The sequence below is a fragment of the Sciurus vulgaris genome, assembly GCF_902686455.1.
Source record: "Sciurus vulgaris genome assembly, chromosome: 10".
In the NCBI taxonomy this organism is placed as follows: Eukaryota; Metazoa; Chordata; class Mammalia; order Rodentia; family Sciuridae; genus Sciurus; species Sciurus vulgaris.
In genome coordinates, this window is record NC_136470.1 from 102,005,956 (window position 1) to 102,033,762 (window position 27,807).

General features: G+C 36.6%; 1 protein-coding gene across 6 annotated transcripts; it reads left to right on the forward strand.

Moving 5' to 3' along the window:
- The first annotated feature begins 116 nt into the window (after positions 1 to 116).
- Positions 117 to 26,900, forward strand: SLC2A2 (solute carrier family 2 member 2). 6 transcript variants are annotated; one of them, XM_079155150.1, is made up of 12 exons: positions 187 to 251; positions 3,249 to 3,544; positions 5,785 to 5,877; positions 8,664 to 8,917; positions 13,744 to 13,868; positions 15,866 to 15,981; positions 16,978 to 17,140; positions 17,634 to 17,821; positions 20,076 to 20,180; positions 23,681 to 23,782; positions 24,672 to 24,875; positions 24,964 to 26,900. In XM_079155150.1, exons 4-12 carry the CDS (start codon positions 8,805 to 8,807, stop codon positions 25,162 to 25,164), a joined length of 1,317 nt encoding a protein of 438 aa, XP_079011276.1. In that variant the 5' UTR covers positions 187 to 251; positions 3,249 to 3,544; positions 5,785 to 5,877; positions 8,664 to 8,804; the 3' UTR covers positions 25,165 to 26,900. The 6 variants fall into 6 exon arrangements, with proteins under 6 accessions (XP_079011274.1, XP_079011273.1, XP_079011278.1 ...); XM_079155149.1 differs by having other exon boundaries at positions 189 to 251; positions 2,023 to 3,544; XM_079155151.1 differs by having other exon boundaries at positions 237 to 251; positions 3,275 to 3,544.
- The last annotated feature ends 907 nt before the right edge of the window (positions 26,901 to 27,807 follow it).

The window sequence follows — 27,807 nt, forward strand, 5'->3', positions numbered from 1 at the left end:
AAGGTATTGAAGTCACAGGTCGCTGATGCACAGGATTTATTGATTAGGTTCCCATCAATATTCAGCCTCTGTTAAGGAGATTAGACTTGGACTCTTGGTTTGAGGTAGCCCCGCTCCTCCCTCACCTTGCTCCTCCTCCTACAATGTATAACTAGAGCTCTGGACATACAGGCAGGGGCTGACAGCTACACACTCAACACAGGACCTGGAATTAAGGAGGACTCCAGAACCATACAATGACAGAAGATAAGGTAAAGCAGCATCAGGTTCCCTTTGAATCCGGCTTTGTGGAAATGAATAGGAGAATCTGTTCAAGTCAGTGAGTACAGAGAGTTTGGGGATGTTGGGTGACGCTACCACGGATCAAGGCTACTCTTTACTTGGCCAACTGATAATTAATTTGATCACTTTAAAAAAGCAAACAAACTGTTTCTTATTCAATCACTGGGGTTTTAAGGACATTTGCCGTCTTCTGACTAGTCCGCGTAACTTTTTTCAAGTGATTCTACATAATCACTTTACTGAAGGAATGTGACTCTCCCCCCAACACACAGGACAGAACCACCTGAATACAACCATGAAAACTGATCTGGAATTTTCAAAAATGTCAGAGCATGAAAGACTAAAGAGGTGGAAGGACTGTTCTAGGTTAAAAGAGACTAAGAAGAATGGACAACAAAATGCGACATGTGACCTTAGGTCATGGAAGAATAAAACAGCTGTAAGGGACAATATGGGGATAGCTGAACATTTTTGAATATGAACCGTATCTTAGTTAATGTGAACATGTCAATAGTACATTCTTGGATGTGATAATAGTATTGCAATCATGAAGGAAGGTGGCTTTGTTCTTAGTAAGTACTTAAAATATTTAGGAATGAGGCGACACAAATAACTGCAGCTTACTTTGAATGGTTCCGTCACGCACGTGCACACAGTGAGTTAAACTAATGTGAATGTTAACCACTGTCGAATATAAGTGAAGGTCATGGAGTGTTAACTGCATTACTAGTTCATCTCCTCTGTAGATATGATACTTTTCCTAATAAAAATTTTTAAGGGGTATAAAACTCTCATTTTCCCAACCAAACCCACCCACCCTGTACATAGTAATACAAGGTGATAAACTTGTGCCTCTGTTAGAGAGGACCTTTAAGCTCTGACCTGGTCACACTTGCTCTGCTGAGCATTCCTACCTGTCAGTAAGCAGGATGGTTTGGTGCAGGAGTTCTGGAGTGAGCCAGGCTCAGACCTGGTTTCAGCAGGTCTGCCTACCTGCTGTGAGACCTGGGTTAAGTTATTCAATTGAGCTTTTGGTTTTCTATACAATGATAAAATAAGAACATATTGGGATATAATATCCAGGGGTTGTCCTAGTACTTTAAGTTTTGAGAGTAACTATATGAGCTAATAGTAGAGAGGCTCCTTAGATGACAAACATTTTAATGTTAATAATTATGTGAGTTTAAAGAATAGCTAGTGTGTCATAATTTTATGGGTATTATAGTCCTCAATAAAGCTAAGGTAATTGGAACTTTAAAGATAATATAAAGATGAATATTCAATTAGTATCTATATAGATGGTATATATATTTGGCAAAAATCATGAAGGTTGTATTTAAATAACTAAAATTTGAAAGATTTGCAAAGGGGAAGGTAATGTGCTTCACATAGAAGCAGATGCTCAAGGTTCATTTAGAAGTATAATTAAATTCCCTTAGGGGCTTTAGAAATTAGGTTGTAGAATTTTCCTTGAGAACCAAGGAATTGCCTAATAACAGAACCCAGAAAGAATGAGAATCTATGCAAAGAGCAATGTTTTTTAGTCTCACAAATCTACCCAGTGTTTAAAAAGGGTAGGATAATCACAGGACAGTAGATCAGGAGCCCTCAGGTACAGCTCTGGATACACCCTGAATGTGCATAAAACTCAGACGAGGGACTTGACCTGGAGTTTCAGTTTCTTCAACTGAAAAATGGAGGAATTAGATAAGAATCCATTGTCTCTATGCTTTTTTTCAGCCTGAAAATTCTGTGACTTGAGAAGCTCCTGGCCTTTTCCAAAGTTGAGTGAAAGATTACTTTCGCTTTAGCTTTTAGAAGCATGTAGTTTAGAAGAAAGTGCAAAAAATTTGGTTTCCTGCATGGTGAATCTACTGTTGCTGGAAAATGTGCTCTTTTGCTTAGCAGTGAGGGTTAAGAACATCAGCTCAGAGTCCCATAGTAGGGTGTCTGTTGCACACTAACTGTGTGGTGGTAGACATGCCCCTTAATCTTCTCTGAGCCTATTTTCCACAGCTGTAAAACTGGAACAATTAAATGTATTTATAGCATTATTGTGAAGATTATTGGTAATATATGAAAAGTTAGCATATGATTGTTTGGCACAAGTAATTAATGAGATGATAATGTAATTAAAGATGCATTTGTTTCTTAAAAGTACGACCAAATTATTTTTGTGAATTTTTACAGTAACACCATGCATTAACTATTATTATACCCAGTTCATACTCAAAGAAACAGGCTCAGGGATAACAAGAGCCAGCTGGCACTCTTTTTTACGTTTTCTGAAATCCACATCTACTTTTTTTCCCCAATAGACACCATCTGACTTCTAAGCTACAAAACACATACCACATTTTGTTTTATGTTACAGTTTAGCTAAACTTCTTATTCTAACATTCCACATTTATCCTGCAGCATATTTTAAATTAGAACTTTGTCTCTCTAACTTAAAATTATTAAGCTCAAGAGAATGTAGGCTTTTAAAAGTGCCAGTTTAATATCTTGTAATCTATGAAGAAGTTTAGGGAAAAGGCTTGAAGATCTTCTGCCACTCACTAGGGATGTGGCCTTTATACAACTAGTCCTTTCCATATACATTTCCTCATGCATGTAATGATAACACCAATTCCTATGTGCAGGGTTATTAAGATAATAGATCCTGGATCAAGCAAGGTCCTTTCTAAGTTCTCACTATTTTCTTTCTTATGTACCTATCCTGTTAACCTCTTGAACATCAGAGTGAATGGATGAAGGTCGATGGGGCTTTTTCAAACAGTAGCTTTCAGATAATTTTCCCTCTCATTAAAAAAAAAAAAAAAAACTTTCTTGGACCAAGTCTAGTGCCAAGCCACATGGAAGGCAAAATGTACTTTGCGTATGTGATTAAGGTTACAGACCTTGAGATGGGGAGATTTTCTTGGATTATCCAGATGGATCAAATCTAATCCATGCATTCTTAAAAGGGAAGAACTTTCCTGGCTGTTTTCAGCATCAGAGCGATGCAACACGAGAACTTGACCTGCCATTGCTGGTTGTGATGATGGTGGAAAGGCACCATTAGCCAAAGACTGTGGTGGCCTCAGCAGCTGAGAATGGCCCTCAGCTCACAGCCAGGATGAAAACAGAGCTCAGTCTTACAACCATGCAGAACCGAATTCTACCATCAACCCACATTTTCTTTTTCCAGAAAGGAACATAGCCTGCTACACCTTGATTTTAGTCTGCTGAGACTCATACTAGACTTCTGACCTACAGAACTGTAAGATAAATAAGTTTGTGTTGTTTAAACCACTGAGTTGGTGGCAATTTCTTAGAGCGGCAATAGAAAACACAAGGAGTACAAGAGATAACTCACACAGAGCAGTGAGCAGGCATACAGCAGACATAAATACTCAGCATTAGCTGTGTTTGCACTGTGCTTTACATCAGACTCTCCAGACTATAGTGATAGAGAGTGTGAGGGAGAGGGGCTGAAGCTCTGCCCAGGAAGCTGGTGCCCTCACTGCCCATGATCTTACTACCTGTAAATCTGATGGAATGCCTATTCTGGGAAACAACTGGAGGGGAAAAGAATTTGAGGAGAAACCAACAAGCAAGTCAATGGTACCCTATCTTAGCTTTGGTTGTCTGGCCACTGAGTTCTAGATGTACAGTTACATTTTAGGAGATAGTTCAAAATTTTTCATAATCTTATTACCATACAGTGTGTGTGCATGCACATACTTTAGATATAATATATACTAGTTATTTCTAATAAACATAGTATATATGATATGTGTGTGTATTTATATCATATTGTAATCATATCTTTTGGGTCAGCTTTGAAATGCTTTCTTTCAGAGATGGAAGTTGCTAGGAGGGAAAGTCCATAGATGCCACCTAAAATTACTAAAAAGAGGAGGTGTTTTGTAAACCTACAGATTCACAACCCCAACTCAAGATTCCAATCCAGTAGAAGGTCTGGGTGAATCTCTGGAAGGTACATATAATAAGCTCTCCAAGTGGGGGTCTGCTTTTAGAGCCACCAGACTCCATAACTTCTCCAGCTTTACTGGGGAATCAAGGTCCTGGTTACTTAGCTATTCTTCATGCTGGAGTGGGGAGATTTATAATCATCCCACAATTTAGATAAAACTAAAGCTCCTATTGAGGAAGTGGGTTGAGTCATATGTCATTGAAGTAAAAAAGTAGAAACTGGAATCCATGTTGATATGACTCATTCATTCATCCAATAAAGTGCCTACTATATCCCATGCTTTTTATTTAAAATTTTAAGTTATGTAATTATACATTAAATCTTTTCCTTATAAAAATCTAAAAGTATAAAAAAGAACAACCTAACATTCCTTCTCAAAGATCATCATATTTATTTTTCAAGAAAACTTTCTAAGAATTATTTGCAACATTCACAAATCAAAGAATATTCATGTTTAAGGTTTTAATAAAAACATTCACCTGATCGATAACTTCTTTTACCACTTAAAAATAAATCAGTGCATATGATCGCTTTATTTATTTATTATTTAATGGTACTGGGAGCTGAACCCAGGGGCATTTTACTATTAAGCTACATCCCCAGCCCTTTATATTCTTTATTTTTGAAACAGGATCCTGCTAAGTTGCTGTGGCTGTTTTCAAACTTGTGATCCACCTGCCTCAGCTGTCTAAGTAGCTGGGACTACAGGTGTGCACCTGTAATGATATTTGCTATCATTTTAAAGTATTTTTACATTTATATTATTCTTAATTGCTGTATAGCATATTGTATGTATCTGATGTATGTAACATGATATATCTGAATCTATTTGACCATTTCTCATTGAATAACCTCAAAATTCTTTCTGCAATTTTTTCCACTAAACACACATGTGAATCTGTATGTATCATATAATTTCCCTAAGATGCTTAGATATGTAATTATATGTTGATGGAGATGACTGCTCTGCAGTAGCTTCATGGAATTGGAGATAAAGCCATACAACTTGACCCACAACTCTAGGCTCAGTTAGATGCAAATCCTGAAAAGCATTCCCACCTGGATGTTAAGGCAGATCACATCAAGGCTAGCTGATGCCTCTCATATGAGTGCTGAGGTGTTTCTGTACCATGGCAGTGTCCAGGGAGCTCCCTGTCCCTCCATCATATGTAACTTCTCCCAACGACATAAATGTTTCTATCTTGGCAATTTTCATCCTTTAGTAGCAATTTAAGTTCTTAGTTCGGATTTTGAATCCTAAAAAATATATATGTAAGGAAAAGGATGTTTGGTCCCTCCCCAGGGAAAGCTGTCCCAACCCTTTTTCAGTTCTAGAAGTGTAAAAAAAAAAATGAATGATTTTCTCTTTCTCATATGAACAACACCTGCCCTGCCAAAGTACAGGGCATACTGAGGGGAAAGAACCAGCCTGTGGAGCCAGTGAGAAGTCCACACTGCAGCCCGATGGGATGATGAGGACTGAAACTACCTGCTGTTTCCCAACTCTGTGTTTCATCCCACAGATCACTGGAACCTTGGTGTTCACTGTCTTCACTGCTGCGCTGAGTTCCTTCCAGTTTGGGTATGACATTGGTGTGATCAATGCACCTCAAGAGGCAAGTGAAACATGTACAAGTTCTTTTGGGGGCAAGTCCTATGAGTTCCTCATGCACAGAGAGTATCACATGTTCTCTGTATGAGATAAAGTGTGTCCACGTGGTGGACACGGGGTAATCCTTGCCTGCCAAGTACAACGTGTATAGTTCCAAAGCTGATAACTTGGCCTTGACTCTCCAGTTAACAACCCTCACAGAAAGAGCAATAAATAATTCTTGATCTCTGGCTCTGCTATTCACTGAGCTCATAGAAATCTCTAACTAGAGTACCACATGCCCAGGATGTTTTTTTTGAAAAAGAGCTTACTGCAGCTCATTCAAAGCTCTCCCCTAGACATAAGAGAAAATAGTAGAAGGATATGTTTCATCCAGTGCACCTTTATTGGACACTTACTGCATCAGGCACTTCAACTTTCCCTAACCAGAGCCTATCAACAATTTTATTATGCCCATTGCCAGGCCAGATTATAACCTTCAAGAGCCCTAACACAAAAGATTACAGTCCTTTCCTTCTTTTCTGCCTCCCATGGGTTATTCAACATAAAATAATACAACATTTTAGAACCAGAGTCAGAAAGTACAACAAAGTTTTAATTATCTCCATGAGTATTTTCCTGGTAATTAAAAATGTATATCAGGTAATCGCTACCATTTTTCTCATTATTTTGTGTATCCCTAACTCAATTATGTAGTATCTGGAAAAGAGATTTTATCCTCTCAAGTCCCAGAGCCTGTAAGTGGGGGGGACCAAGACTTCATTCTCCACTGCCTTAACTTAGACTTGTGAGGTCATTGAGAGCAGAACTGACATCTCATTACTCTGTCACTATTGTCAAGTGCAATGGTTGACATAAAGAAGGTGCTCAATAACGTGTTAAATGAATGATAGGGGCAGAGGGGGGAGAGAGAGAGAGAGAGAAAGAGAGGGAAGGAGCACATCTGGGAGAGGGTGGCAGAAGGCGGAGTTATGAACATTTGAACATCATGTGAAGCTGTCATGTTTCATCTGTTTTTCCTGTAGTGCTGAACTCCAAGAAAACTTTGACAGTGCAGGTTGTGAATGTGTGTAATGTATAGGGTGCAATCCATTACCTGAAAAGTGTTTCTCCTTGGGCCAAAAGATGTGGGATTAGGGGATGTGGTTTGTGGTTAAGTGTCCCTGGGTTCAATTCCCCAGTACCAAAACAAACAAACAAAAAAACAAGATGTGTCCCCATTAGGTTCCACATACCATCATGAGTATGGCAGCCTCATTACAGCTAAGGTCCAGGGAATAATACGGGGGGTGAAGAGATGGGGCTTATATCTTTTTTTCTTGGGTGATAAAAAGTGCCAATTTAGGACGCTTCCTAAAATTCAGTTCAACATTACCATGACTTTGAGTTGGTAGAACGTCTATTTTTGTGGAAGACTTTTTTACATCTTATTTAACCATCTTAGAGTGAAAATTAGGCTAAGCTCTTCCATCTCTCAATCTAAGTTCCTGAGCAGAGCTGAAAACAGGGACCCTTCTAATTGGTGTCAGGTTAGCGCCCTCTTGACAACCCCTTTCAGTGTTTAAAGAACTGCTTAAACACCATTAGTAATAATGGCCATTTAGGTCCTCTATTTCCTCATTAGCTGAATGATATTTGGAACTATTTTAAGGTATTTTAAAGTCATACTTTTTATAATTTACACATACCTAGTACAGAAACTATAAGAAAAAAAATCATTCAAAATTCTATGCTATGGCACAAACTGCTAAGAACATTCTGAATATTTCCTTCCAGCCTCTTTTCTTCTTTAATGGCATGTTACCCACGTAAGGCAGTCATCTAATGATTCTCTCCTTCACTCAGCTGGCTTCACCAAACAGGACTTTGCTCATAACTGGTAACACAGAGCAGCTGCATTCCAGAAACCGTCAGGGAGGACCCCCAGCTCACTATGGCCGAAGAGTGATCTAATCATTGAGAAAAATGGCATGGGAGGAAGATGCCTAAGGGATGTATTTCTACTTGATTTTTCTTTGGTATCATATTTGCCTTTACCAAAGCACATTATAAAATATGCCCCTGTAAAATTTAGTTTTGAATATTGTTCCTTCTGTTACACACGGAACTCTACGAGGACCCCTAGGACAAACTTCCTTCAAGTCTGTATACCTTCTTGGGACCCACTGAGATATTTTTTTCTTTGTAATTCATCAGTCATGTATCTGATTGTTTTCCTCTATCTGCACTGACCACCTAGAAAAGTTAACTGCTAAATTTATAACTCAATTCTCCCAAGGATACAACACCTAGTGTTTTAATTTTGTATAGTACCAACTTTATTTTTGAACCTCATCTTATCTTCCCTAATCATTTATTCTTTTATGCTTCTATTATAGTATTTAGGGCAATTTAAATTCTGCTGTGCAGAAGTAATTCTGGTATAAATACATCTTTTAACTTGAAGAATATTTTCAATTTAAACTGTTGCCAACATTCAAAAATCTGAAAATGTTTTTACATAAAAACCCAGAATTCTGGTTTCAGTTAAAAAAAAAAATTAAAGGTCATCCAACACTAGTCTTACCTGCACTCTAGTCACCAGGTACCATGCCTTCTTCACTTATCTATCTGTCCCTGCCTGGTTTCATAAGATATGATCAACTGTAAATAAATCTATCCATTTTTATATATGTATAACACATGATTGAAATGGTCCTATTCAAACTCCTAACAAACATTTTAAAAAAATCAAAAATATATGGAAAGCTTGAAATATTGGATTAATTTTTTTTTGTTTTATTTTCTCAGATAATAATAACCCATTATAGACATATCTTGGGTGTTCCCCTGGATGACCGAAAGGCTACTGACAACTATGTTATCAACAGTACAGAAGCACTGCCCACAATCACATACCCAGCGAACTCAATACCAGCTGGGGAAGAGACTATGGCATCTGCTGGCCTAATCACCATGCTCTGGTCCCTGTCTGTATCCAGTTTTGCAGTTGGTGGAATGATTGCATCATTCTTTGGTGGATGGCTGGGGGACAAGCTTGGAAGGTGGGCAAATTTCATAAATATTCATAAATCTAGAAACTTCAGTGTTTTGGTGGTGGTAGAATTTTTGGGGAAAGATACCATCTTTCTTTTTGAGGAGTAGTTTTAGAATTGTTTTCTCAACTCATAAGCATATGAGGCAGGTTAATGTCAGAGACCAAATCAGTAGACAATGCACTTGCAATTATCTAGTTAACTATGGAGTCATAACAGCAAAAGTGAGTTTGGTGTGTATTTCTAGATAACTGCTTTGATCCTCTTGGCTTTGTAAATTATAAAACCTACTGGGAAACCACTACATAAATGGTACTAGCAGAAGAACCTAAATTGGAATTTTTTTTAAACTGGGGATTGAACCCAGGGGTGGTTAACCACTGAGCCACATTCTCAGCACTCCCCATTTTTAAAAATTTTAATTTTGAGACAAGGTCTTGATAAATTGCTTAGGCTAAGGCTGGTCTTTACATTGAAGGAGACTCAGTTGCTAAGGCTGGTCTTAAACTTGCCATCCTCTTTGCCACCACCTTCCAAGTTGTTGGGGTTATAGGTGTGTGTCACCATATCCAGCGGAGATGGAAATTTTTAACCTGGGAGTCTACTGTATGCTTCATCAAATCATATCATTTCTCAGACATCAGTTTTTTTCATTTTTAAATTACAGCTTGGCATTTGGTTCAGTCAAGTCCTAAGGTCAAGTCAACATTCCCAATTCCCAGTAACCCTGCGTACTTGGCATGGGTTTCCAGCTGCTGCTTTGGCTACTGCTAATCTCAAAGCCCAGAACCTGCATGAAGCAAGATGAAACATTTCTCAATTCTGGCTTCTATTAGACATTTTGCATGGAAAATATCTCTGGAGCTCTTTTACTCTCAAGATGCACTGAGTCAGAGGACATACTATAGCTGCTGGGGTATTCCTACCATATAGGAAGGAAATAAAATTAGAAAATCAAATGATACTTCTTTAGCTTTATTTCCTGCTCTTTGAGCCCCTGCTCTTTGAGTTTTGTGTATTAGTTGTCTTTTATTCTTTTAATAAAAACTATACATGGTTTAGGAGGCTGAGGCAGGAGGATGGTGAGTTCAAAGCCTACCTCAGCAAATTAGCAAGGCCCTAGGCACTTAGCAAAATCCTGTCACTAAAAAAAATATTTTAAAAGGGCTGGAATGGAGCTCAGTGGTCAAATCCCACTGGGTTCAATCCCCAGTACCAAAATAATAATAATAATAATAATAATAATAACAACAACAACAACAATACATGCCAAATTTGGAAAATTTTGGAAATGCAAAAACTTCTAAAGGTATAAATAACAACATAAGTAACTAACTTAATTCTGGATTGCAACTTATTTAGCATTTCCAATTGCTACTATAATTTATAGTCTTTAGCTCTCTGGTTATTTAAATATGATGATTTCTTCCTCTTACACTGGAATTTTATATAATAAGATTGTAAGTTTTCTTAAGTAAAGAAAACTTTACTCAGGTTTTATTACTTAAATGGGAATCTCCTTCAATGTAAAGTAAAGTGATCAGTTTCTTACATTTTTATCAACTTACTGGTGTTTGGTTGAATTTTAAAACAGATTATGTAAACAACAGAATTAATAAATTGCCTTTCATCATTTAAAAAATGTTAAGAATCACCAGGGCTCAGTGGCTCATGCTTGTAACCCCAGGGACTTAGGGGGCTGAGGCAAAGAGGATTGTAAGTTCAAGGCCAATCTCAGGAACTTGGCAAGGCCCTGTCTCAAAGTAAAAAAAAAAATAGAAAGGCTGGGGAGATGGCTCAGCTGGTAGAGTGCTCGCCTCGCAAGCACAAGGCCCTGAGTTTGATCCCCAGTACTGCAAAAAAAAAAAAAAAAAAAAAAAAAAAAAATAGAAAATAAAAAAGTCTGGGGATGTAGCTCAAATGATAACACCTCTGGGTTCAATTCCCAGTACCATACACACATAAAAGTAAAAATCATTTCAATTTGCACCAAATTGGCTTAAACAGAAAATGGAGAATTTTCTAGATTATTAATAAAGCAAATCAAACTGAGCAAAATTAAATTTTAAAGTATGAGCAAATCAACGGAAGTTACTTCCCATTCCTGAAGAAAAAATAAAATCCTTGTCCCATATTCAGAGATGAGATTCTGACAGGCCTAGTGACTTACCCTGAAACATTTAACCAGTGGCCTAGACATAAAGACAGGATGCAAATCCTCTGAAGCCAAGATTCAGCATCAACAATGGTCGAATGACCATTTATTAAATAACCTATTATTAAATAACCTCTTCTAGCACAATAAAAAAATTTTATTCCTTGAAAAACAGTCATAAATCTCATAAATACAACTTTAAAAATTAAGACAAAAGAGTTCAATATCTCCCATAAAACTATTTTTCTGGGGAAAGTCGCTGAGAAATGACATGAGTGAAAGTGTTTCCAGGATCATTTCTCCACTATTTAAAAGTAAATAAATAAAAATGTATTCCTCCCATTATATCTTTAAAAAAAAATAAGTCTTTCTTTGCAACTACATAGTAGTCAATAGAGGTCTGTGACCAACATTTCTAGATCTGGGTTTGCAAGGTCGATTTGCACTTACCTAAGTACAAGAAAGTGTGATGGGTAAGACATGATCTGTGCAATCCACACTACAGTAAAGGAAAGCATACACAGGAAATGGAACTCAGAGTGCAGGGAGTATAGCTCCCAGGTAGAATGTTTGCTATGTCGGGAGCCTGGGCTCAATGCCCAGCATTGGAAAATAACTAAGTAAATAAATAAAAGGAACTTATTACATTGCAGCATTTTATTAACCTTTGGTGTCACACAGATCAGGTTCAGCTCTGTCACTTAATAGCTCTATGAAAATAAGCAAGTTACTTGGGTACTCTGAGATAGTTTTCTATCATCTGCAGTGTGGGATGGGGGAATAATACCTGCTTTATGGCATTTTTATAAGGATTAAATGAGAAAGAATATAAACATTTTGGCACAATGCTGGCATGTCGTCAGCAGGCAACAAATGGGGCCTTATTTTGATTATGACAATGATGATGATGACGACAACTGCAAGAATGACTATGAGGAGGACAGTCTTAAGAATGAAGCCAAATCTAACTTGGGTGTTCAGAGCAAGATTTGAAAAAATACACTCTGGAAGAATTAAGTTTTTTGCTCCCTAGTTCAACCACCGCATGGGTTTTTAGATCATTTATTTTTGGCCATTTTTCATATCTGAGTAGCAATTAAAAATCATTTACATTGTGTTTGGTGTCCCAGCAACCACTGCAGTAAGGAAGGAAGACAAGTCTGGGATGGAAAATCTTCTCAGGACTTCATTTGTTTTAATTTTTTGTTTCTTTCTAGTCCTAACAGAATAGACTATTAGCTAGCTGCTAACAACTTCTTAGGATAAATTGTTGAATTTGCAGGCCCTCTGTCCTTGTGAAAAGAAAAAGCATTTAGTCTAGCAGAGAAAAAGTACCCTTTAACTCACTTTCTATGTTGTAGCTCAGGGGCTGGCCAGTTCTTGTTCACTGTTCCCAACCTTTGGATAGTTAATAATTTCCTTATATTAATTTCCTATTGCTGTTGTAATTAATCACCACCAACTTAAAACAACACAAAATAATTTTCTTATGGTTTTGGAGGTCAGAAGTCATGATGTCATCTAGGCTGGTTTCTTCTGGAGGCTCAGAGGGGAGAGAATTCCTTCCTCTTCTTCCAGTTTGCAGGGGCCCCTTCTTCCACCATAGAAGTGCATCACTTCAATTTCTACTTCTATCACATCATCTTCTCTTCTGCCTTCTTCTTATGAGGTTACTGTGATTACATTGTTGGGTTCAATCAAAGACACTCTCCCCATCTCAAGATACTTAATCACATTTGCAAAATTCCTTGTGCCACATAAGGTATCATTTATAAAATCTGACGATTGAAACTTGAACTCTTGAGGGGCATTATTCAGCCTGTCACATGGTTGTTGGGATATAATTTCACAATGAGATTTTGAAGTTTTACTCTCCAGAAAATAATGTGTTTAGTGTTAAAGATATTTGCTTAGAAAAGGCCAACCTATCAGTTTAAAACTGAAATAGAATACAGCAAGGTACTTACACTTCTTCATGGCACAAACATTTCCATACCTGACCAGATTCTTTCACTGACTTTATCTACTTAATTTGAACAAGGTTTTTGTGTAATTTTCATGTGATTATTTTTGAAAGTGATGTTATTGGTCAATGTTAATTCATAGATTCTGGAAACATGCTGGCCTACAGTGTTTAAAATGAGGATAACTGTAATTGTGATAAGCTTTAAACAGTATGTTTTAACTTGCTTCCAAATAATTTATACCAAAGGAACTTTGACTTTGAAAGTTCCTCTCCAATCTACATCAGCTAAAACCTTTACTATTGAAAGAAAAAAAAATTAAAGAAACAATCTATAGGTTACACAAAGAACTGAATTTATCACCAGGTAGTTATTCTTTAAAACTATCACCTTATAGAAAAATTAGTTACTGCAAAAAGAGTCCAAAGTATTATCTTAAATTAAACTAGTCATCATTTTAAATGAATCAATCTCTATTAAACTGTGGAGATTAAGCATATGAAACCCAGGTTGTCTCATCATAAATATTACCTTTTGTTAATACTTTAGTCCATAGATGAGTCAAAGCAACAATCTTGGTTTAAGATTTCTGAACTAGTATTTAAATAATTGATCTTAGGTTAAAAAAAAATCTCAACAAGCTCTGAAGCTCTGAAAGCAATAGCTTTATCAAGTTTTGATACCTAATTTGCAATTCTGACTTTTTAAAATTTCAGAATCAAGGCCTTGATGGTAGCAAACATTCTCTCATTAACTGGAGCTCTCTTGATGGGGTTTTCCAAATTGGGGCCATCTCATATTCTTATAATTGCAGGAAGAAGCATATCAGGACTCTACTGTGGTAAGTGACACACCTTTGCCTGAAAATTACTCTGCAGGGATATGTGTTAATTTGCAGGGACTCTTTTGAGCCTAGGGTGAAGTCACAGATGGAAAGACAATTGCATAAAGTTGAAGTTCTTGAGTTGGGAGTTTGAGAGCAATAAATGGGAATTGTGAGGCTTTCGAGGACCCTGTCCACTACAATAATAACATCTCTAGTTGTCTGATCTCTGACAACTAACTCTGACTCTCAGTTCCTTCATCTGTGAAATGAAGAGAATGAAAGTATCTACCCTATAGGATAGATAAACACTAATCATAGAATCTGGTATACAAAAAATGCTGTTATGACTTTTGTGGTGCAGTGAACAGTGGAAGATTGTTGGGCTCAGACCCCCCATTGCTGACCTGTGGTCTACCCGGCTGTCTCTGCAAGACCTGGACACCTGGACCCATCCCGTAGACCATACATCCCAGCCATGTCTGATTCCAAGCATGGCTGAGTGAAGCATTAAAGAGGTGGTGTCTGTAGGGAGAGGGAATCAGGCAGAAGCAGCAGCAAAGAAGTTCATAAAGCTCCCCCCAGGAACTTCATGTTGGAATAATGGGAATTGCTAGTTTTTGGACACAAATTAGCACAGGTTTGAACAAAGGCAGAAACATTCACTCCTAAAACAAACAGGCAAATATTTAATTTCTCAATGCCAATGGTTCCTTAATTCTGATGGTTCTGGGCTGATGTTTTGACCCATTCTCACATATTGGAGTTGCCCTTCAAAGCACTAATACTCACTGGGGTGGGGAAGAAATGATGAGAGCACAGAATTTGTATCTAAAGTATTTATAACATTCTGAGTATTAAAGTTGCTAAAATTTATAGGAAATATAGTTTGACTTCAGATTCATGTGACTTCAGACTTGTGAACATAGTTGTATCATTTTGATCTTGAGATACAGTATTATATATTACAGAAAGATACAACCTCAAATAGGGCCAAATAAATGTTTTTTTTTAATTGAAGATGAATAAGCATCATGTTATAGTCACATATAAAATTCTGCAGAAGTTCAGATGCCATAACAACTATTCAAATATTCTCTTGAGATATGAAGAACAATTTGAAGCATTAAAATATGTACATTGAAAACAGCTGCAAAAACATTTTTCACATAAAGACTATCCACCTCCAATTTGATAATCTCTTAGAGATTGTCTTATGACAGATCGTAACTTTTAAGAAAATGCCAAAAACTGCAATCAGCCAATGGCTGAATGGATATGCCACCATTTCCAATATGACTGATTAAATGTGTTTTTAAGAAAGCTACAAAAGGCAGAATAGCCTGTGCTTTTCAAATGTTTCATATTCCTTTAAGAACAAAAGTCTTTCTTCAAATGAAATCTTTTCTGAAGCCTAATACTTCGATGGAATAAAGGAGATGGATTGCTCTGACTGGAGTAACTGGGGGAAGAGTCCTTGAGTTCCTTTACCTTTCCCCCTGCCTCTCCACCCAGACAGGTATCTTAACCCACCTCCACACTGTAGAGATTGGTAGTTCTCATGCTAACACTCCATTCCATTGTGACTTGGGCACATCATTTCTCACCTTTCTTGAGAGGTGTTCTAGTTTCCTTTAATTCCATGAGTCTATTAAGAATATTATTTAAACATTCTTCAACAATCTCTTTTCTCAAGACAATTTCAAGAATTATGATGTAAACTAAACATTAACATGTTTTTTTTTTTTCAAACTAAGACAACACCATGAAGAATTGCAAAATACATGACCAAGCATTTTTTTCTATCAGTATTTTCAACTACACATTCATTTAAGGTTGTATCAACAAATATTTTTTGCATGAACTCTGTCTTTAGCTGAAGACAAGGGCTCTTCCTCCCAAGGGATTCAGGAAGGGAGTTTCAGTCTGGATATTGGGTGTACTTAGACCAAATAATTATTACTGAGATGTTATTGGCTAAACTTTAACATTTATTATATTCATGTTTCATGCAGGGCTAATCTCAGGGCTGGTTCCAATGTATATTGGTGAAATTGCTCCAACAACACTCAGGGGTGCTCTTGGCACTTTTCACCAGCTAGCCATTGTCACGGGCATTCTTATTAGTCAGGTAAAAACTCCTCATCCCCTCCTTAGCCCATCCTCTACTTCATCCACTTCTCCTTCCGTGACTTTCTACTTTCACTGTAAACGAGCACAGAGGAAAATAATAACAACAATAATTATTATTATAATTATAGTAGTAGATTAATTATTTAATTATAACTAACAGCAGTAGTGAAGGTGGTATAGAAACACTGGCATTTTAACTCAAGTTAAACTATTACCACTTCTGACTTTTCTTCTTAAAGTTGTTGTGGGATTGATTGGCACTGGAATTGAAACTTCTAATACTATCCAGGTATTAAGTCATTCAATTTAGATAGATTTCAAAGAATGGGAAACTTCACGTTTTTTACTGCATAGGTTTACTTTGTTTTGATCATCTTTCCTGGAAACCTAACATGCAAATGATGATCCCAGGAACTCTTATTGTGCTGGTTCTATCCTTCCCTTCTGCCCTGTGGTCTCAGAGGGAGTTTTGGAACCTCATACTTAATCATCCAAAAGGATATCTGTAAAGCACTGAAATAGGATTCATAAAGCTGGTTCTTGTCAAGTGATTGTTCTATCTATGATGGAGTAAAGGAACTTGGTTGCTCAGTAATCTAAGCAATCTAAGAAGAAATTTTTTTCTACTAAGAAATTTTAGAACAAAACCCCAAAGTTATTTATGATTCTAATATAGTATTTTCCATTGGTTGCCTGGAGACTATAGCCATATGTTGCTTTAGATATCAAATGTGTTTTTAAAATTTGGGTTGATTCCCATCTTAAATGTACAAGTGGAGTTAATAAAAATAAGTCCAGTTGAATTATTTGCCAGGTAAATTGTCCCTATTTTGGTTAAGATTAGATGCACTAGAAATGGTATCCAACTTGTGCTTACATGAACCAGGATTGTTAGGGATTACTATTGAATAGCAAATGTGTTTTTTCAACAAATTGTGGTAGAAGGCAGACCCAAATATTGTATAGCTGAGAATTGTCCTCCTTATCCTCTCAGATTATTGGCCTTGAGTTTATCCTGGGCAATCATGATCTGTGGCACATCATGCTTGGCCTGTCTGCTGTGCGGGCCCTCCTTCAGTTTCTGCTGCTATTCTTCTGTCCAGAAAGTCCCAGATACCTTTATATCAAGTTGGAAGAAGAAGCAAAAGCAAAGAAAAGTAAGTATGTAGGTGGTTTTTCATTCTTTCTATTGTTTTTGAAATACCAGCTAATGCCAAACAGTGTGTATCAATGGTTGCTAGCAAAATTACTAACAAGGACTTCCAAATGAAGTCAGTAATTACATGTAATACTAATGTGCAAAATCACTTTGATATGACTGGTGCATGCCATATCACACCTGTAAGCATTCACTTAAGCCTACACATAAGGGTACTGGACTTAACCAGAGACTTCCAAAAGACCCACCCCGCTTTATGCTTCTGTGATTATGAGGATCATAGTTTTCTGTAACAAAATAAAGCCAAATGTTCTGCCTTTTTACATCAAAGAGCAGGATTTAATTTAACAAAAAAGAATTTCTAATCCCCGTGCTATAAAGTAATGGAAGGGGACATACAGAACTATAGCTCTTTCATGAACATGGTAAAATAAATTTATTTTTGTTTTGATCTGAGTGAGTTGTTTCAACTTGATAATTTTGGGGGACAGGCTTGAAAAGACTTAGAGGAAGTGATGATGTCACCAAAGACATAAATGAGATGAAAAAAGAAAAAGAAGAAGCATCAAGTGAGCAGAAAGTCTCTGTAATTCAGCTCTTCACTAATTCTAGCTACAGACAGCCTATCATTGTGTCATTGATGCTGCATGTGGCTCAGCAATTTTCTGGAATCAATGGGGTAAGTTGAGAACATCTTCTAACTTTAAGAAGGCAAAATGAATTAAGTTAAAGTTTAAATAACTAAAGGATGCTTCAAAACATTGACATCAAGTCTTACTACAACAAACATATTAAGTGATTATTTTCCTTGCTTTGCTTCAATGGCTTTCTAAAATAGGTTGTAATTCTTTAAAATGTCAAGAATCAATGAAGCTTTATTTCTATTAAGGTGAGAGTAAAAGGCAAAAGTCATAATAAATGCAAGAAGGGAAAAGAACAATCATATCACTTCCAAATTGGGGCGGGGCGGGGGTTACCCTAAATTACAAGAGTCTTCCAGTGTTGAGAATGAAATTTAGGATTTTTGATAGTGTAGGTAAAAGGAGTCCATGGTTCCCTTTATTTAAATGAAGTATACCAGATAGCTAGATGCAAGAACAGTTTCTTGTCATCAAGAAACTTTTTTATTTAGGCAGACAGCCTACAAAATAAACAATAGGATGAATTGGCATAATGTTGATGAGTGAGAGCAGTAAGATGTGACTGAAAAGTATGTGGAGTATCAAACTTTTAGGTTCTGATCTGAAACCCCTTACTGTTACACTGTGTACATGTATAAATATATAACTGTAAATCCCACTACTATATAAAGTTATAATGTGCCAATAAAAAATACAGAAAAGAAACCCTGGCATCATGCAGAAGTAAATGATTCTACTAGCAATTAGCCACTAAAAGAAAAAAGTAAGTACTTGTTAAAAAACCAGATAAAGAAAATCACATACCCTCCTCTATTGCTATTAAAATATGTGGATTGGGTTTCTATCATGAGTGAGCCAATTCCAGATTCACAGGGTACAATTTGGGGGTACTAACAGATGATCAGAGATTGGGGGAGACAAATAAAGTAATTCTTATCAATTGAAGTAAAAGGATACCTGAAATGAACCTCACTTCACAAACCAACTATTTCTCTCTTATAGTCTTAATTAAGATATCTTGATGTTTACCTAATTGTATATAACTTTGGGACTCAACAGACCAAATACATATCCCCTGTCTCAGCTCTGCCTGTATATCCAATAGACAATACTTAATCTTTCTGAACTTCCTACTTTAGCTTCCATCCCAGGGCCTTACTTCTTAAACAGGTACTAAGAAAATGTTGCCCTGAGGCTGTTGAGCAGCCTAAAAATGGTAGGATAGGGATATAGCCACTGCTCACTGAACAGTCTGCAGTTCTCCTACATTGATCCTGTCTGCAGGAGGAACCAGAAACAGAACATGCTGGGTGGGGAAAGAATGACAGAGGAATAACACAATGATCTAAAAGACCATTTGAAGCATATAAATATAACTAAGGTTTTAGAAAAGCTATTGGGCTGTGAAATTGATTTCTCTATACCTACTGAGATTAGTGGAAAATTCTGGATTAACTGTAAAAGCCAGAACTCTCACATATACTGATGTGAGTGTAAAACTGTCCTAACTTCTTTTGAAAACTGGCAGTTTGTACCAAAGCTGAGCATATGCATACACTATGGTCCAGCAATTCTATTCCTAGGTATGATTATATATTTCACCAAAAGAACTGTTAGAATGTTTAGAGCAGCACTATTCATAATCACCCTAAGTGGCAGCTACCTAAATACTCATCAGGAATAGAATGTGTAATCAAATTGTGATGTATTAATACAACAAAATTCTATAGAGTAATGATATGACCAGTCTGCAAATATGACAGTATGGTAACTCACAAAGGTAACTGGGAATAAAGGAAGGCAGACACAAAATAGTACATATTATGTGGTTCCATCATCAAGTACAAAACTAGGCAAAATTTATCTATGATGTCAGATGATAGGAGGGTGATCTCCTCAGGACAGTGGATGAGGGGGGGAAATAAGGAGTTTCTGCAGAGTTGGCAATGATTTGTTTCCATATCTAAGAGCTAGTTATATAGCCATGACCCATTCATTAAAAATAATTCAGCTGTGTACTTATGTGTATTTTTATATGTGTTATACTTTAACAAAAAGTCTAGAAATTTAAAAAAATAGTAGTAGAGTGTTCAACTAAATGTAAGGCAGACTTTTAAGAAGCTTTAAACATTAGGAAGTTTGTGGTCTCTGGAAAGAGGGTAGAGAAAATCTTTAGGAAGTTCTAGGGACTATGGTTCTATAGAAACATGGAAAAACAAATAACCTATTTCTTGCCTTAAAGAAATCAGTATGAGACTTCCTGATTCAGGCCAAACTGTTTGTACTCTGCAGATCTTCTACTACTCAACCAGCATTTTTCAGACAGCTGGAATCAGCCAACCTGTTTATGCAACCATCGGAGTTGGTGCCATCAACCTGGTTTTCACTGTTCTCTCTGTAAGTCGATACCCTAGTTAAACACTGCTTGTTTCCTAGTCCAGAAATGGAGGGGAAAACTTGTGATCAATGACTTCTGTCCACATGCAGTGGGTGTGTAGAATTAAACGGGTCATGGGAAGAGTCCTCTCTGTAAATAAGCTAACTATTGCACTATGATTAGGCATAACTGAGAATGTGAATCACTGGCTCACCCAACTTTTGGGATGCTATTCAGTCACTTGTAGTGAATGAGTAACATGCTGGGAGGCACAGAGGAAATTCCCTTGGTTCCTTTTTCTCTGCTCTATACTTAAACCCCCTAGGACTACTTGGCAGCTTGTCATTTCTAGCAAAATGTATAGTTTACCCAGGATCCTCTCCTCACATGTTTAAAATACTTTTTTTCATCCTGGTGTCTTGGGGAGGACATTTAAAAATAACAGACAAGGTACTCTCTGATAGCTAACTACTCTGCCTCTAAGCAGAATTCATCAAACTTGGGAAATTCCTATGATGTTAAGTCATTGGGCAGAACTTCTAGGTAATTCCCAAGGAAGCAGCTTCTGGTGATGTATTAGAGTATGTGTACTTTAGAGGATGGGGTAGAAGTATAAAACTATAAGTGTTATTGTTCCTTTTATAACAACTACAAAGAGAGAGAGAGAGAGAGAGAGAGAGAGAGAGAGAGAGAGAGAAAGAGAGAGAGAGAGAGAGGGGTCATATGCTCTTCTTAAAACCAAACATTTTATATGAGGAATAATTTAACATCTTGACAACAATATCTAACATACTCTAAAAGATAAAAAAAAACAACAAAACTTTCAGCTAATATAATTCACTCTAAAAATAAGGATGATTTGGCCTATTTTAATATTTAAATAAAAATTATCAAAATAAATGTGCTTTTTAGTTTTGGTGATAATACTATACTCAACTTATTTTAGCCACTTGTTTTTCATTCTCTACACATGGACTTTTAACTATTACCTTGGGATGGTCAATAAATTACAGCCTGGCTATCTAGACCAAAAAGTAGGTTCATCCAGACCATGTTGAACAGTGCTGGACCTTGGAAAGAAAAGGAAGAACAAATAACAACAGGGCACCAGGGGTTCTGTAGACATGACTTTAGAGATAATGTCTGTTCGAGCCAAGAAGCCTCTCTCAATGAAAGCCTGTTACTGGGATAGAATTCGAGGGACTGTATGCCCTTTTTGTCACCTGGAATAATATTTTAGCATCTTTTTACAATATAAAGATCAAACACTTATGCATAAGATTTGCTATGTAAAGTATTGAGTTGCCAAGACTGAACAACCCAAAATTTGGGAAAACCTTAAGAGGAACATTCTGTAAAATTTTATTTTTACACCTTGCATCCAACCTCACTGGTGTGGGAGGAGTCACTGTATTTATAATAGTTCTCAATTATTTTGCATAAGACTTCTAGAGTTCATCCTTTTATTCTGTAAAAATTTTGAGCAGATGAATGACATTATTAAAAAATAAATTCAAATAATCTCATTAGCCCTCCAAGACTACAGATAACATTTTAAAATTTTAATTACATTTGTTTTTTAAAACTTTTTTTAAAGTTCAAAACTACAAAAAGGAGGGTAACTTAGTCCCCAGTTTCTCTTTCCAGAATTAAGCAATGCTACCAAGTCCTGTGCATTCTTTTCTAATAGATAAGATAAAATATTAATGATAATATATTAATATTTTACCAGTTTGGGAGCAATATAATCAATGTTTTGTTTTTTTTTTTCCTGAATTAGTGTTTGGGAAAAAGAGATTTTCCCAATAACACAATGAACTACATACCACATTCTATGTTTTCTTCCACACTAATGAACTGGTAGAAGGGAGTCTGTAATTTTTAGAGACAAAACAGGAAGAAATATGAAGAGAACTGGGAGGCAGGATGGCTCTGGAGAAGAAGCAGTGCTACCAAACTCCAGCTAGGTACCACCTGAGATCCAAGTGAAGCACACAGTCTGAGGCAAAGGAGAATGTTAGGTGGGGCAGATGTCTCCAGCTACTAAACATGTCTCATCCTTGTCATCCTTGAGTGAACATCCAGTCCCAAGGAGACAGTCCAACTCAATTTTCAGGACATGCAGTTTCAGGGTTTATTATCAAATACACACACACACACACACACACACACACACACACACACACACACACACATATATATATTAAGAAACTGAGAAAGTTGGATGAGAATATATATATAATATATATATATTAATATATATATTAAGAAACAGAAGAAACATATAGTAAGAGCCCTTATTCCTAAAGAAATGTTTCTATTTTCCTGGTAGCTTGACATGGCATCATCAAGACAGCTCTGAAAGTCAGAGTTAAAGAGTCAAAATGTATACAGACATTTGATGAATTTGGGAAAAGTCTGTTTTTCCATTTCTTCCTCAATACTTAAATGTGGGCGCTTTGCTGATCATCCTATTTGAAGTGATTTGAAGTTCTGATGTGCATGTGCTGCTGAGATGAAAAGGGTTTTCACTGTAGGTGAAAAGAAATGCTTCTCAGGTATTTTCAGGGCCAGATCTCATCACACTAAGCATATTGGATTGCTATTGATTTACTGATGGAATGATGAAACTAACTGATTTACTCACCAAGGTGAGAAATTATGACAGGTGTGTTTCTGTGTGAGTGTGTGTGTGCAGGTCACCAGCCTTGGCAGTATTCCATGGATTAGGGAGGCAAGAGTATATTCAACAAACTTTGGTCTTGGTTCATTGTAAATCTTAACCATTAATGCAAAGGTACCCAGACTCAAAAGGAATCAATGACATATTTTCTCAATCAGGATATCAAAGCACGCTAACCCTTTGCCTTAAAGTTTTGTCTTTTCAAATGCATAGTTCACTTCCAATACCAGGCACATTTAAGTGCACCTGAAAAATGCAGACCTGACTATTTTGGTACAATGATCAAATTCTGTATGTTGCCAGGTGAGTGGTCATAATTTGACTTTATTAAGTACTGAGAAAGTTGGATGAGAATAGTTGACACCTGAACAGCTGTCCTGTTTCAGTTGTCTATAGTGCACAAACCCTTGTAATAGTAACCTAAGATAATAATTATCAGGAGAGAAATTAATGTCATTTTTTAATGTAGATCTTTCACATTTTAAATGTACAGGTAATCTATTGGGAGAGAAGCAAGCTGTACAGCCTCTGACTCTTGTACTCAAGGGGATAATCCTAGAGAGGTGGTAACACTACGGTTCTATCTCTAGAATGACCTATTCAAATCAATGTGAAAAAATTAAACAGATATTTGTTAATTATCCCTGTTTGCTGAGGCAACTCTGCCACTTGAGGCAAGTCACTCCCTGTCTCAGGTTCACATTCATAAAATGGAATAACAGCACTGCCTCCTCCCCTACTGCATAAATTAAAATGACCTCTCTTGCAATAAAAATGATTTAAAGGCAAGATGTTGTGACTCATAAAACTGAGATAATATTTTCAAAACTTTCCTAGGTATTGCTCGTGGAGAAGGCAGGGCGACGCTCTCTGTTTCTAATTGGAATGAGTGGGATGTTTTTCTGTGCCATCTTCATGTCAGTGGGACTTGTGTTACTGGTGAGTTTGGTGCCTGGATGGATATGTTTGTTTACCATAAGATAACATCTCTGTGTTCCAGGCTAAAGTGCTTTGAATGTCAAAAACATTTGAGAATGACGTATGGAATAAAGCCAGAGGGACAGAATATAATAAAAAGAAAACTAAAAGGGAACTCGTTTCTTGGGTTTAGAGACTAAATATCAGTGTCACTTCTGCTTGTTTTCCAGGGAGGCAGTGTGGTCATGTGGTTAGAGCATAGGCTTGGAGTCAGTTCCAATGAGGTTCAAATTCTAGCTCTGCCACCTGGCTGCCTGTGCAGACCCGGTGAGTATTTGAACCTCTCCCAACTAAGGGTCCTCATTCACCACTTTACAAGAGATAATACACCTTGCCTAGCTATCTTGGCATAATTAGGAGCAGATACTGGATCTTTGCCTTGACTTTCACAGGAGAAAGCAAATCTGTATGGATCAAATTTTAAAAATCTAATCTACCTGGGTATAATGGCCCATGCCTGTAATCCCAGTGACTAGTAGGATTGCAAGTTCAAAGGCAGTCTCAACAATTTAGTGAGACCCTAGCAACTTAGCAAGACCTTGTCTCAAAAAATAAAATAAGATAAAAAATAAAAAGGCTGGGGATGTGGCTCAGGGATTCAATCCCTGGTACCAAAAAAAAAAAAAAAAAAAAAGAAAGAAAATTGAATACAGAGGACTGCCTGTAATTTAAGCATGATTCAAAATAAAATACAATCTGAGACTAGAATATTTTGTACTTGACAGACCATAAACACATTAGGAAGACAGCTGTGTCTACCTCTGAACTCAGTGAGGGGCTACTTAGCTAAAGGTAACAGCAGCCAGTGAGCCCAGTCCCACTTTAGTTTATGTTTGGCTTTTTTCTTCAGGATAAATTTGCTTGGATGAGTTACGTGAGCATGACGTCCATCTTCCTCTTTGTCAGTTTCTTTGAAATTGGGCCAGGCCCCATCCCCTGGTTCATGGTGGCTGAGTTTTTCAGTCAAGGACCGCGCCCCACGGCTTTGGCACTAGCTGCATTCAGCAACTGGGTCTGCAATTTCATTATAGCTCTGTGTTTCCAGTACATTGCGGTAAGCAGTCTGATACTGTGCAAATTTACTGAACAGAAGACAGGTCACACAGCGGCTAATTGGAACTCTGTGTTTGTTCTTTATCCAGGACTTCTGTGGACCTTATGTGTTTTTCCTCTTTGCTGGGGTAGTCCTGGCCTTTACCTTGTTTACATTTTTTAAAGTTCCAGAAACCAAGGGAAAGTCTTTTGAGGAAATTGCTGCAGAATTCCGAAAGAAGAGTGGCTCAGCCCAGCAGCCAAAAGCTGCTGTAGAAATGGAGTTCCTCGGAGCTACAGAGACTGCGTAAAGATGATCTGCTTTCTTATATGAACAAAACAGGAAGGAAACTGTGATTAAGTGATTCCTTGAGAATTCTCTATCTACACCTTCAAGTACACTTTATTTTTTAAAAGAGTTTGCAGGCTCTCATCAGAAATTGTCAACAAATATTACCACAGAAAGTATTTTTATAACTTAAAGAATCTATTGTTGATAGGAAAATGCTAATTAAGTAAACAAAAAGGGTAGCTCATTTTGCTACTATCAAAAGCAAGTATGTGAGGCTGGGGTTGTGGCTCAGTGATAGGGTGCTTGCCTAGGATGTGTGAGGCACTGGGTTCGATTCTCAGCACCACATATAAATAATAAAATAAAGGTCCATTAACATCTAAAATATTATTTTTTGAGAAAAGCAAGTATATTCTAATCTTCCTATCCCTAGTTTTTATTACAATGTTCCCTTGAAATTGAAGATCTTTCAAGGTATGACAGTATTGCTTCATGAAGCACAGGACTAGAAAACAAGGATACAACTGACATTTTATATTTAAATCTGATTAAATTGGAATTTTCTTACGGCTCTCATTCTAAGGGTAGTGGAAGTAGGATTCATGTTAAATTAACTTTTTCATTTCTCTCACTCAGCTTCTTTCTTGTGTATTTGAATTTCTATTTTGCTTAAAATCTTTTTATTTTTTATTTATTTTTATGTGGAATGGTTTATCAGGTATATTAAAATGTTTATGAAGAAAAAGCTTCATTTGGGGCAGTTACCAAAAATTTTCTGGTACTCAGAAAAAAAAAAAACATTTTAGTTCCTTTAATGACCAAATGGGTTTTGGCAAACTTAAACACCCAAAAGGTTTTAACTGGTTATATACCCTGGATTATCAGTTAATATTAGCCTCTATTTCAAAACCATGTTAATTTCTTGCTGGTTCAATTCTTTTGCTTTACTTTTAAATTGAGTATAGCCTGGTTGAGTTGTTATAAAATACACTCAAACAATCATGAGTCAGGCATTTTGTATATCTCCTCAAACCTCTAATAAGTTGGATCAACCTAACTTAGGAAAATCTAGGGAGAGGATTGCTCTGTTTTTCTGAAAAAATATTTTCTGAATTAGAAAAGTAGAGCTTAAAAATTCCTAAGGGTGAGCTCCTGAAACTTCATGAAACTTTCACTTTCGGACTTGATCAAAATTCCTATTTAATTTTCCTGGAAACACTGAGCTCCCTAACACAGAACAATCATCCCCCTTTGACCTTTCCTTCTTTGTCTGAACCATATACAGATTCCATCTACCTATTCTACTGCTGTGTGTTGTGTGCTACCAATGTGCCAGGCTTGGTTCTAAGTGCTTTGACCTTTGTAGGCAAATTGAGAAGGCACAATGATTAAACAAACCTCAGCTTCCAGTGAATTTTACAATTATGGAAGCACAGTTATGATGGATACCAAAGGCTTTGTGGGAACTAAAATATCTCCAAGCTATTTTCCCCACAAAGTGGAACGCTGAATAATCTTTTTATGTTTGCTTTAATGTGCATTGTAGAAAAGCACTTTTTATAAAGTATTTTTTAAGAGAAAAAGAACCCCACTGAATTTTTTTCTTTTTTGTTATTTTGCTTTTGTTGTTGTTGTTGTTTCTTCCCCCTTGGTGGAAGTTGTTCACATGTATATAACTTGGCAGCCCAAACAACATGAAATTATTTCTTTTAATTTTAATTTTTTTCCTTTGGGCCAATTTGGGGGGAAGAAAAACCCAACTATATTCACTTAGGACTTTAGAAAACAGTCAAACTGAGCTTAAATGGTTTAAGAGCTCTTTGTGCCAGACTGAACTCTGGACAAAGATGCAGGGACTCTGAATATAGTAGGAGCAGGAAAATGATTTCTTGCCGGCTTCTGTCCTCTACCTCAGGTTGCTGATGGCCTTAGGAAAATTCAAAGTTACGATGATAAAGGACTTGAATATCTTTATAGGGGATAGATGTGATTTACATCAAATCATGATTCCTGATTTCATTTACTAAGAGAATAAAAGCAGTAAAGATTTTTTAAAAGAATTCCAAAGACTACTTTTAAGTTCTAATTAGTTATTTTGACTGACCCACAAAAACAGATATTCATATTCTGAAGTTTTCTGCCTCAAAGAAATTTAAGTACCTAACATTATTTCCCTTTCAGAATTGTTTCCTGGCAGAGATTGCTGTACCTCATATCCACAAGGGATTGGTTCCCAAACTCCACCTGACCCATGCAGATACCATAATCTGCAGATGCTCAGATCCTTTAATAAAATGGGGTAGTATCCGCATATAACCTACACATATCCTCTTATATACTTTAAATCATCTCTATATTACTTAAAAGACAATGTAAATATTGCATAACTAGTTGTTATACTATATTGTTTAGAGAATAATGACAAGGAAAAATACCTGCACATGTTCAATAGAGACCCAATTTAGAGAAAAAAAATATTAATTTTTAATTAATCTAAGGATGCAGAACTCACCAATGATAAATATTAAGGGGAAATAAGCCAACAAAGCTTTATATGAGGACTCTAAAACCAGCTTAACATAATAAAAATCCCTAGATCTTCAATGGTATATTTCATAGTAAATAATAAAACTAGCAATATCTAGATTTAGTCCCAGGAAAA

Coding starts and splice junctions, on each gene's coding strand:
- SLC2A2 (XM_079155147.1), top strand. Junction 8,918..13,743: donor CTGGGGGACAAGCTTGGAAG/GTGGGCAAATTT, acceptor TTAAAATTTCAG/AATCAAGGCCTTGATGGTAG. Junction 17,141..17,633: donor AGAAGCAAAAGCAAAGAAAA/GTAAGTATGTAG, acceptor TTTGGGGGACAG/GCTTGAAAAGACTTAGAGGA.